This window comes from Balaenoptera ricei, chromosome 20 (genome assembly GCF_028023285.1).
Source record: "Balaenoptera ricei isolate mBalRic1 chromosome 20, mBalRic1.hap2, whole genome shotgun sequence".
Lineage (NCBI taxonomy): Eukaryota > Metazoa > Chordata > Mammalia > Artiodactyla > Balaenopteridae > Balaenoptera > Balaenoptera ricei.
The window spans coordinates 45,936,870-45,948,864 of NC_082658.1; the positions used below are offsets into that span (position 1 = coordinate 45,936,870).

The following is an 11,995-nucleotide window of genomic DNA, read 5'->3' on the forward strand; positions in this document are numbered from 1 at the left end:
GCCCATGCTCTGCAACAAGAGAAGCCACCTCAATGAGAAGCCCGCGCACCACAATGAAGAGTAGCCCCCACTTGCCGCAACTAGAGAAAGCCTGAGCGCAGCAGCGAAGACCCAACATAGCCAAAAATAAATAAATAAATTTATTTAAAAAAAATACAAGTCAAGTCTCTGGAAAAATGATGACTGGCTAGAAAAGAGAGCACTGGTCAAAACAATTTAGAGGGTGTGCTGCAAACAAGCGGGTGCTGCAGATGGAGGGCAGATCAGATGGTTAACCGGTGTCTTCTAGCTCTGACTTCTTCAATCTTTTCAATTTACATGTGTAAGACGGCTTGGGCCTTCTTCAAGTGGCTGACAATAACATAACATCTCCCTGAGTCAGGGAATCAGGAGCCCATCATCACAGAACTGCTACAACCTAGTTATTGAAGGCAGCTTATCCAGCTCCCCACAAAAATTTCAGATGAAGAGCTAAGGGACCCAGCCACAGTGATTTTCTCATGGTCTCACTAAGAGAATAACCCATCTCCTGATGGCTAAGCATTGTTCTTTCTCTTTCTTATGCCAGACATTAAAAATTATTGTTAACACAAGTTAGTAATACAGAAAAGGAATGGTGACCACAAAAGTCAGGAAGCACCCCATACACAAATACTGCGTAAGTTAATTAAAACACTCAGATTCATTGTTGACTAATCCAGCAACTCTGGCTCAATTTTTTTTTAATTTATATTCAGAAAATTTCAGACTTACAGAAAAATTGCAAAAATAATTCAAAGGAGTCATGTCTATCCTTCAATCAAATTCCCCAAATGTTGAACAACACAGATGTGAACTGTGTGGGTCCACTTTGACACAGATTTTTTTTTTCAATTTAAAATACTACACAATCTGCAGATCTTTGACGTGGAGTCACAGATACAGAAGAACACAGTAAACAGTGGGCCAGCTATAAGTTATACAGAGATTTTCAACTGCACAGAGGGTCAGTACCCCTAACCCCTGCTTTGTTCAAAGGTCAAATGTAGTTATCTTAAAATGGGCCAAGCCACCGTCCTCTTATTCCAGATACTTAAAACAACAAACCTTTTAGAAGATCCAATGCGTGTACAATACCTGTGACCTTTGAACTTCTGGGCCTTTCTGGCCCTAGGAGAGATGTCTGCTTTTTCCCTGGTTATCTCCAAAATCCTACAACTATCACCAGCACAGATGTTCCCAGAAACTTTTCCATTTCTGAAGAACCCTCCTGGATATCTTATACAGCTGACCCTTGCACAATGCGGGGGTAAGGAGTGCTAACACACGCACAGTTGAAAATAGTGTTACTTATAGTCAGCCTTCTGTATCAGCGATTCATCTGTATCCTCATCCCTGGATTCAACCAACTGCGGATTGTGTAGTACTGTAGTACTTACTATTGAAAAAGATCAGCAGATAAGTGGACCTGCAAAGTTCCAACCTGTGTTGTTCAAAGGTCAGCTGTACATGTCTACAATGTTATCCTTGATCTACTAAGTTAGGAATGGGAAAAAATGAATCAGATACTCAATAATCAGATACTCAGTCGGATACTCAATAACTCAGATGCTCCTTGGTAACTAAAACAAATCCCACTGTTGGTCCTTGAGAAATCTGCCTACCTTAATACCCTGATTCTTCTTCTGATACCCTGATAATCCCCTTTTTAGAATTACCTTTTAAAAATTTTATTTGTATCCTACCACTCAAAGGCCCTCACCAGTTTCAGAAGAAACCTACCTTTGAATCCTTAACTCAAAATGTTAAACAAAATCTTCAAAATTAAGTCAATCAACAATATCAAAAAGCCTATTAGTTTCCAAGACAGCAAAGGACTTGTTTCTCCTTAATCACCATCACTCAGGATCCCTTAGCAAAATGCCGGTCTTCAACAGGTGTTCTGTGTTACCTTTAAAGTTCCCCCTCACGGTAACCTTTAAAATGCATCCATTCTTCCTCATCTCTCTTCTTAAAACTCATTACAACAACCCTTTTCTTGGTCATAGTCCCTTTTCTGCTTTTCTCATGGACCCTCTGTATTCCCAGTGATATTTTCAGAAGAGAAAACCAACATTCTGAGGAAATTCAGATTTCTTCGCAGCTCAGCTCCTCAGGGCAGTTCTGGCTACCTGCAGCAACTCCTGCCAAAGCACAGACCTGTCACCATGTCCATTCCAACAGGGCAGGCCTCAGAGACAGGAAAGGAAACGGCTTGGAGGAGACGAGGCACTGTAAAGACGGCAACAATGAAAGAGCTTTACTTATGCTTGATCATACAGACTTACAAGACAGCAATACCAAAGAGTGGGGATAATTAATTTATTTGTATGATACTACCTTTCAAAGTGTGACATTTCTACTCATTCGTATCCTGCCTCATTTGTTAAAGAATCTGAGGCAATTTAGCACTCACTACAATAAAACAATCCCATCTAGTTTCTGAAGTAATTGTATAATAAAAGGCCTTTTAAAAAATCAAAGAACATGAATCTCTTCCACATAGAAATCCAAGAGTGATCTCCTTTTTAAAAACAAGTTCAAAATTAGAGCAAGAGAGAGAGATTACAGTGAATTTGGGAGAAAATGAATGAGCATGTTTTCATTAGTACCATTTTGGGTTTCCTTTTGGAAGAGCAGTGAAACGATAGCTGCTTTAACTAATAAAGGATTATACAGATGTGATTTAGTTTCAAAATGCTTTGGTGAGGGACTTCCCTGGTGGCGCAGTGGTTAAGAATCCGCCTGCCAACGCAGGGGACACGGGTTCGAGCCCTGGTCTGGGAAGATCCCACATGCCGCGGAGCAACTAAGCCCGTGCGCCACAACTACTGAGCCTGCGCTCTAGAGCCCGCGAGCCACAACTACTGAGCCTGCGTGCTGCAACTACTGAAGCGCACGCACCTAGAGCCCGTGCTCCGCAACAAGAGAAGCCACCACAATAAGAAGCCCGCGCGCTGCAACAAAGAATAGCCCCCTGCTCACCGCAACTAGAGAAAGCCCATGCGCAGCAAGGAAGACCCAACAGATCCAAAAATAAATAAAATAAATTTAAAAAAAAAAAAATTTAACCAAAAAAAAAAAAAAATGCTTTGGTGAATCTAAACTAGGGCTTTTTTGCTTCTCTTAAGGCCTACCCACCTAACCTTGAGTGAGACTATCAAAGAAATAATGAAGCAGCAGGTTTAAAATTAAAGTTAATATAGGCCGCTTTCAAGCACATTTTAATTGAGAAAATAAATGAATGCCTTGAAGGAAAAAATTTTAGAATATTAAAATTTTAAAACTATTTAAATAAGCCTATAATCAAAAAGGTTCCTTATGGGAATCCCCTGGCGGTCCAGTGGTTAGGACTCCACACTTTCACTGCCGAGGGCCCAGGTTTGATCCCTGGTCAGGGAGCTAAGATCCTGCAACCCGCGTGGCACAGCCAAAAAAAAAAATCCCTTATAACAGTGGCAAATGAGTATAAGCGCTGCATATTTTTAACTACTCCAGAAAATAAAAATTATTTCCATAAAGGAACAATATCCCAAGCTCTTCTCTAATTATTGTACCAATTAAATTTTATATTTAATATAATATATACTATAAATATTTTATATAGTACAATTTTATGATAAATATAATTAAATTTAATAATTATATATAATATAAACATTTTAATAGAAATATTAATATGGAGGACAAAAAAATTATTCTTTGTTAGCCAGACATCTGATGGTCTCTATTTCCTCTATTTTGCCTGAGAAATATTAAAGTGATCTATAAAAATTAAAAGCATGGCCACAATTATCCCCAAGGACAGAAGGCCTTCTGATTCAGTTCAACACAACATGCTACAGTTCTGTCTGAAACCCCATGCTTCTAAGTAGGTCATCCATGGGAAGCATAATTCATCATTATAAAACAAATTATCTAGGTTTATCCCAGCTAAAAATTTGTCTTTTCATCACATCTTTTGAACATCTAGTTCTAAATGACAGCAAATTCTTAATATTCATGAAGCAGAAGTAATATTCCCTGGTTCCAATTACCACCCTACCAGCCATATTGGCTATTTTTCTTGATAACAAACACCCCATGCTTCAAGTAGCAAAGGGACCTACTCCTCATTTTTATCTGCTTCTTTATTAAGAAGCCTTGTTGGCTCTTCCTAATTTATTGTAATTAGAATACACAGGGAGGAGGAGAGTAGCTATGAAGTTGTATTTTTAACTGGAAAATTTTAGCATTTGGGGAAATAGCTGAGCATTGTTCCAAAGGAAAATTTCATCAACCATATGCAGACAGTGTGGGCTGCAGAAGGACAAATGCTATGGTCTATCCCTCTCCTTCAAACTACGTCAACACTAGTGCCCAACTGGTGCCGGCAGAGCAGAAAAGACAGCAGAGAACAGGTCTCAGTACACAGGTAAGGATGATGTAGAAGAGACTCTCTATATGAAGAGAATAGGCTATGTAGAATGGACTTTCTATGGCCAATCACCCAGGTACTATCACCCAGGTGACAGTAGGTACCATACTGCGTTGCGTTATCTATCACCAGACACGGTATAATTGAAACTGGAGCAGTTTAATCTTCAAATATCATTCTAACAAAGACCAGAATGGAGAGCAATATGGCTTTAAAAAGATCATAGAAAGTTTTTCTCCAAAATAAATGCTAGCTTATTCCTGAAGTCTCTTTAACTCGTATACCTAAAGAATCTTTCTCTAACCCCTTTAAACCTCCAAGATGGCCTCTGGTGGTTCAAGGAGAAGCTGACCTCTTTTGGCAAGGACTATAATTCCTGGCAGTCAAGACATGAACTAGACATGGCATTGCCATTATAAGTCACTGGTCTACTTCATTGCCAGAACACAGGAATCTCCGCAACAAAATAAAGCTAAGAACATGGAACAAGAGACTGGATGAATGCTGCCCCTTCAAATCCTAACAATAACCACATCAGACCAGATTTTAAGAAAGGAGAATGATCACATTTTTATGACTAAGAGGAGTGGTTTGGAAAACAAGGAAAGTCTAAATAAACTAAACTAGCTTGAACTCTTTCATTCTTTCAACAACTATTTGAGTGCCTACTTTGTGCCAGTCCTACTCTAGGCCTGGGGAAATGGCAATAAACAAGACAAATCCCCTGTCCTTACAAAGCTTACCTTCTAGCCCAAGTAACAACAGAAAAAAGTGAACAAATATGCAGGGAAGTAGGGATAATGCCTGGGTCAGGGCCCTCTTGTAGAGAAAGCAAAGTAAAGGAGAGAGTAGTGCAAGAACAAAGCAAGGGCCAGATTGTGAAGGACTCTGCAGGACTGCATGAAAAAGTTTAATGGCCTTGGGACTTCCCTGGTGGTCCAGGGGTTAAGACTCTGCACCTCCAGTGCAGGGGGCATGGGTTCGATCCCTGGTTGGGGAACTAAGATCCCGCATGCCTCACCGTGCAGCCAAAAGTTAAAAAAAAAAAAAAAAAAAAAAATTAATGGTCTTTAAGTGAAAGTAGAAATCATCAGAGAATTAAATGGGTAACACGATCTGAGATATTTTTTAAAGATGACTCTGTCTGCTACATGGAGAATGGACAAAATTAGAAGCAGGGATACCAGTTAAGGAAATATTACAAAAGCCTAGGCCAGAGCCAACCAAAGTGTGAGCTAGTTTGCCAGAAGTTTCGATGATAAACCAAGCAGTTAGACAAATTGGGTAAGAGCTACCGGACTCATTTAAAAAGAGGATAACAGTTCCACTTTCTTAATTAATTTGACCAGAAAACAAACATATCTCAATTTAATTTAAAAACAAGACTTCACTAAAACTAAGACTATCTTGTGTACTTCTAATGCAGCTAGGATTTAGATAAAAGGTTAATAAGGCTCATTCCTCATATTATAACAAGGACATCTGTTAAGCATACTAATGCAAATCTAGTTAAATGCAAATTCTGGCCAATGAAATTGACCATGGAAAATTATAACCTGAAGAACTAAGTTTCATGTGGTTGCATTTTTTTTAATTTTTAATTTTTTGTTTTGTTTAAAGAATGGTAATTGACTTTTAATTTGGTCTGAATAGTATTCAATATGTTCAATAATTAAGATAAGGTGAAGAAGGTACTTAAAATACTTTGGCTTTCTCTGCAAATAAACACCTTAAAATTTACAGACAGCCTAACTTTTCTGATCTAAGCAGTCAACAGACATTAAGCAACTACTTAGCATTAAAGCCTGGCTGGCTCAGAATCCAGATTCTGGATGGATCAAGAAAAGATCCATTTCACCTCCAGAGTACAGTATAGGTTAAGCCAACAGAATGCTGAAACTGCTCACAACGGTTTGGGAGCCTCAGTGACTGAAGCTGCTGCTGTGTGGTTCAGGGACGGACACTAACAGCAATAAAATGTACTGAAGTGATTGAGAAAGAACAGGCTTTACAACAACTCCAGAGACGATGCTCCTTTTTCTTTTCATTTCCTATTTCCCTTAGTTAACCATCTTAAAACTACAAATGAATTATTACAACTTTTTCCTTAAAAAGTGGTTTTCCTGATAAATCTGTGTATCAGACCAGTATCAAAATGACCAGTCTTGGTCACACTTATTGTTTACCTAGCATTTAAAGCACTACAGCTAGGCTAAGTAGCTGTCAGATATTTACATTCAATCTCAAAAAGTAATGCTTCAGTCATTTCCCCCCAGAATACAACCCTTTACTATAAAATTAAAATTATATATTCCAAATAAGTGTAACTCTTTCTCATATTTCTTTTTAATTTATTTTATTTTATTAATTTATTTATTTTTGGCTGCGTTGGGTCTTCGCTGCCGCGCGCGGGCTTTTCTCCAGTTGCGGTGAGCAGGGCTACTCTCTGTTGCGGTGCATGGGCTTCTCATGGCGGTGCCTTCTCTTGTTGCGGAGCACGGGCTCTAGGCACATGGGCTTCAGCAGTTGTGGCTCGCGGGTTCAGTAGTTGTGGCTCGCGGGCTCCAGAGCACAGGCTCAGTAGTGGTGCATGGGCTTAGTTGCTCCGTGGCATGTGGGATCTTCCCGGACCAGGGCTCGAACCCGTGTCCCCTGCATTGGCACGCAGATTCCCAACCACTGCGCCACCAGAGAAGCCCATTTCTCATACTTTTTTTTTTTTTTAATTTTATTTATTTATTTACTTATTTATGGTTGTGTTGGGTCTTTGTTTCTGTGCGAGGGCTTCCTTTAATTGCGGCAAGCGGGGGCCACTCTTCATCGCGGTGCGCGGGCCTCTCACTGTCGCGGCCTCTCTTGTTGCGGAGCACAGGCTCCAGACGCGCAGGCTCATAATTGTGGCTCACGGGCCTAGTTGCTCCGCGGCATGTGGGATCTTCCCAGACCAGGGCTCGAACCCGTGTCCCCTGCATTGGCAGGCAGACTCACAACCACTGCGCCACCAGGGAAGCCCTCTCATACTTTTAAATGTGAAAAAAAAATCATGTATATATGGTAGTTGACCTAAAGTTTTCGGTACCATCCTCTTTAAGAAAAATCTCTTCCTCAAAAACGAAGGCTTTCTCTGTGTCAAGTTTCTCCCTATCTAAAAACTCTCACATATACCCTCTTACCAATTCTATTATTTGCTTTCATTTCATCAGAATATGGCTCATAATTTTTCTAACAAATTTTTAAGTCTTTTATGTATTTCAAAATAAGTAATACTGTTAACCTTTTAGCTTAAATGTCCTAAGGCTGACAATATATCTTACATATGTATAACACTTCAATTCAGATGTTTTACAGACTAATGATTATAGGTAATTGCTCCCTATATTCAAAACTAAAACCAAAACAAAGAATTTTTGTTTTAAAAAAAATTTTTTTATGCATAGGTTTTTTAAGTGGGACATCTACTCACTTTCCCTACCTTGCTCCAAATGCATCAACATGAATCATATTCCTGAATTTTGTCAAGGAAGTCCATGCAAAACACAGATTAAGATACACGTGTTGTTATAAATTAAAACTAAAATTCACAACTGCAAACCAAAAAGTAAACTGTGTCTGGCTAAGCTTACTTCTAAATTCTGATTCTAAAGGAAAATTTCTACAATAGCAGGTGAACAGAGGTTTCTATGAACAGCAAAGAACACTACAGAAGAGGGTAAAAATGTGTTCACTTCCTTCCTTGGGAGGGCATCACAGTGACCTGGAGGGGCTACTCCAGAATGAAACGGGGTTTAGAACAGAAAGCTTCAAAACAGCAAAGGCAGGGCATTAACTAATGTACTTTTAAAACAAACAGTCCAGTCCTCCCCAGCCCACTTTTTTCTTATTTTAGTCCTACCAACTGAGTCATGTAACTTGCACAACATCAAGAAGTCCCTGCTGTTCTGTCCCCAAATCAGTGAACAGAAGACATGTCTCCTTTATTACATCTTCAAAAAGTGAAATCTAAGAATCGCGGGGGGGGGGGGGGGGAGGGATCTCACGTGTGCTCGTTATTTTTAAATTAATTACCAAGTAGTTATGAAATAATGTTTTAAAAGATGGGGGAAACTAGGCTTTAGGGTAACAATAATTCTCTCAACTGAAGGACCCTCCCCAGATAAGTATTCATTCATTGAGCACTTGTATAACTTGAAGTTGAGAGTAAATTTTTGAGGAAACATCGAGCGTACCTGGAGTTATTCCAATGCAAAGAGCAAATACCGCTTAAAATGCTCCGTGCCTTACAGTCAATGCCTAGAGCGAGGGAAGACCGCGAGCGCAAAAACAAGCAGACACCTGACCTTGCCCACAAGTCGAACAGTTCTGCACCCCTCCCCCTAGCTTCCCGGGGAGCCAGTTCACGCCATCCCAATTGGTCAGTCCGCCTGTTCCAGCACCTGCCTGGCAGGGACAAGGGAATCTCCACGGAAGACGAGAGGGTCTGAGAGGAGGCGGCCTCGGAAACGCGGAGGCCCGGGAGCAGAGCATTCCAAGAGAAAAAGGAGGAGAGGACCTTCGGAGGGATGAGGCCGGGCGGTCAGAGGCTAATGGAGACACGGCTTGAGGGTGATGACGGGGGGACAGAGGAAGGAGGGCTCAGGAGGGCCCAGGTGAGGTGAGAGATCGAGGGCCGCCGGCGGGCAGCCGAAAGGGGAGAGCGGAAGGGCTGGGAGGCCTGGGGGCGCGGAGGTAGGGCAGCGGGGCGGCAGGGGCTGCGGTGGCCGCGGCCAGCCCCGGCCAGCCCGGGCGCGCGGACTCACGTTCTCCCACCAGAAGGATCCGCACGTCTTTCTTCATGTCTGCGGCTCGCAGGGGCCGGCCTCGGCCCGCACGCATGGAGCGGACTCCTCTCGCCGGGAGCGCCCAGCCCGCGGCGCCGCTTTCCCCACGCTGCCGGCGCCGCCTGCCAGCCTCTCCCGCCGCCCCGCCCGAACCTCGGCCTCCCGGGCCCGCCGCACCACCTCCTCGGCAGCTAGCCCGCTCGAGAGCCGGGACGGCGCCTGCTCCGCCTCCTCCGGCTCCGCGAGTCGCGGCGGCGGCGGGGCGACGGGGCGCCGCGAGGGACAAGCGCTTTCGGAACGCGAACGCTCTCTGTCCCGGACCTGCGCCCCCGCCGTCAGGCTCGCCGCAGAGCATCGCGCGGGAGCCTCGCCCGCCCTCCTCCGGGAACAGCGGCCAGGGATACGCTTTGGGCCGGGAATTTGAGTGGCAGGGTCGCTATCTGACCCCATTTCTTTTACGAAATAGGGGCAGGAGAAGTTCCTCGTCCAAGGTCATATAGCTAGAACTTGGCAGTGTGACTCAGGGCGGGAATATTCTCACCTGGCTGACTATAAGCTGCAGGAGAGCAGCGACGTGTCCACCTGGTTTTCAGAAGTATTCCCCACCTTATTGGACAAAGCCCTCAGAAAGCGCTTGACTGAGTAAAGGATGACTACCTCCCAGAATCGAGTCCTTTCCACTACCAAAGCCCACCACCCTAGCTGCTTTTTATCTGTGATGCTTATAAAATACGATTCTAAATAATGAGATTAGTTTCTACACTATCTGTGTAAACAGATTCGTTTCTTTGTAACCAAACTAAGTGATTTTCCTCTCTCTATGTGGTTTACTTTAGGCAGGGTCTTCTGATACGTCTCATAGGTTTGCCCAGCGCAGTGTCGGACACATAGGTGACACTGAATAATAAACTTGTACTAATTTTTCTAACATTGTCTTAATTTCCTCCTGACTCTCTCCATCCGGAGGAATTTGTTGCTATATCTCTCTATATATGCTTATATGTTTGAACAGTGCTTGGCAGACAGTGGGAGATAGATGGACAGATGGTTGGAGAGAGAGAGAGAATAAAGGAGGAAACACTATCTGTGCATAATGTGCCTTTTTTCTTTTTTTTTTTGTGCCTTTTTTCTATCTTAAATATTACAAAATGAATTTTTTGTAAGGGAATAAAGTGTGTATAATACCAATCCCCTTTTCTCCTAGGAGAAGCCTTGTGGTCTGGTGCAGCATTTAACAGCTGCTGACAAACTGCATGGGTTTGAATCCAGAGCCCAGCACCTGATAGTTATGTGATCCTGAGTAAGTTCCTTTACTTCTCCAAGCCCGCCCCTTCTTCTGTAACATGGCAATAATGATAATAATACCTACCTTCTTAGGTGGTTGTGAAGAATATATAATACATGTCAAGCATTTGTCAGATGCACAGCACTTGCTCTACTGATCTCAGCTGTCATTACTGTCGTAGAGCTCACTGAAAAGTTGAAATCCACAGGTTTTGAGGCAAATTCATTGTTATGTTTACAACAGTATTTCACCATTTAAGCTATATGATATCTGTAAGGAGCATAGGGGTGGAAGCCCTTCCAAAAAACACTCTCTCTGTGATATAAAGAGGAAGACAGGAAAGGCACACTTCCTGCTCACTGGGAGATAATGAAGTCATATTCCAGGATGGAGGCAAATAAGATGAACTTCAGGAAGCTTGATGGCCTGATCTTTCAGGGGAAAGTATTCCTCAGAATTTTACTATTACAAAATGTTTGAGTTGGAAGGACCCTTACAGAGCACTTATTCTAATCCCATTATTCTATAGGTAAGACAAGTAACGTCCAGAGAGATACCATAACTTGCCAAAGGCATGACAGCTGAGACTGAGCCCGGGCTCTGCCATCCTGAGCATATGATGCTAGGCAAGTCACATCACCTCTCTGTGCCTCAGTTTCCTCTCAACCAAAGACTATCATCTCTTCCCAGCCTTCTACCTCACAGAGTAGTTTGGAGGATCCCATAAAACAATGTCTGTGAAAAAGGCTTTTTCTTTAACAAATGAATTGCACAAATATCAGATCACAAAGGACGAAGTTCTCTAGGGCACAGCTCCCTCCGAGCAAGACTTTGTAGAGAATCTTGACCCTGGGAGCCCTGCATCAGCATCGCCAGTGGATGCCGGTGTTAATTCTGTGGACATCAGGAGCGTGAGAAGAGACAAGGCCTTCGTGATGTTGCACATGCATGCTGCGTAAAGGCTTTGCAGGGGGAATGTCTGGAAGGCAGAGGGCTAGGAAGAAGAGTTTATTTAGGGGGAACATTGCAAAGATAATACTTCAAACTCCTTTGTAGAAAAAAACTTACTTAAAAATCCAGACCCAAGGGCTGCAGAAAGGAGTCACCCAGCAAGCACTTACAGCTAGCGATGACTAACAGTTTGATACAAAAGAAAACCAAAACTAAAGTGGGAGTGGGGAGCCGGACAAGCCAGAGTGTGCCTCACAGGCAATGTATCAATAAGTTTCTTTTGGCTTTCCCGGTGGCGCAGTGGTTGAGAATCCGCCTGCCAATGCAGGGGACACGGGTTCGATCCCTGGTCCGGGAAGATCCCACATGCCGTGGAGCAACTAAGCCCGTGCGCCACAACTACTGAGCCTGTGCTCTAGAGCCCGTGAGCCACAAATACTGAGCCCGTGTGCCGCAACTACTGAAGCCCGCGCGCCTAGAGCCCATGCTCCACAATGAGAGAAGCCA

General features: G+C 42.9%; 1 protein-coding gene and 1 long non-coding RNA gene across 10 annotated transcripts in view; one reads left to right on the forward strand and one right to left on the reverse strand.

Moving 5' to 3' along the window:
• The window catches only part of RHOT1 (ras homolog family member T1), a 60,558-nt gene extending 51,064 nt beyond the window's left edge, over positions 1–9,494 (reverse strand). For 3 of the 9 annotated variants that reach the window (XM_059908753.1, XM_059908750.1, XM_059908754.1), the window contains exons 1-2: positions 9,232–9,389; positions 2,179–2,250 (exon numbers count right to left, since the gene is read on the reverse strand). In XM_059908753.1, coding sequence (XP_059764736.1) covers positions 2,179–2,250; positions 9,232–9,307 — 148 coding nt within the window. In that variant the 5' untranslated portion in view covers positions 9,308–9,389. Of the gene's footprint in view, positions 1–2,178; positions 2,251–7,898; positions 7,929–9,231 lie in introns of those variants that run through there. The other 6 variants (XM_059908751.1, XM_059908758.1, XM_059908755.1 and 3 more) reach the window with 5 other exon arrangements.
• On the forward strand, positions 8,871–11,222 carry LOC132356049 (uncharacterized). Its single transcript, XR_009499741.1, has 3 exons — positions 8,871–9,086; positions 10,457–10,552; positions 11,067–11,222. It is a non-coding gene; the product is annotated as an uncharacterized LOC132356049 (long non-coding RNA).
• Positions 11,223–11,995: the final 773 nt, after the last annotated feature.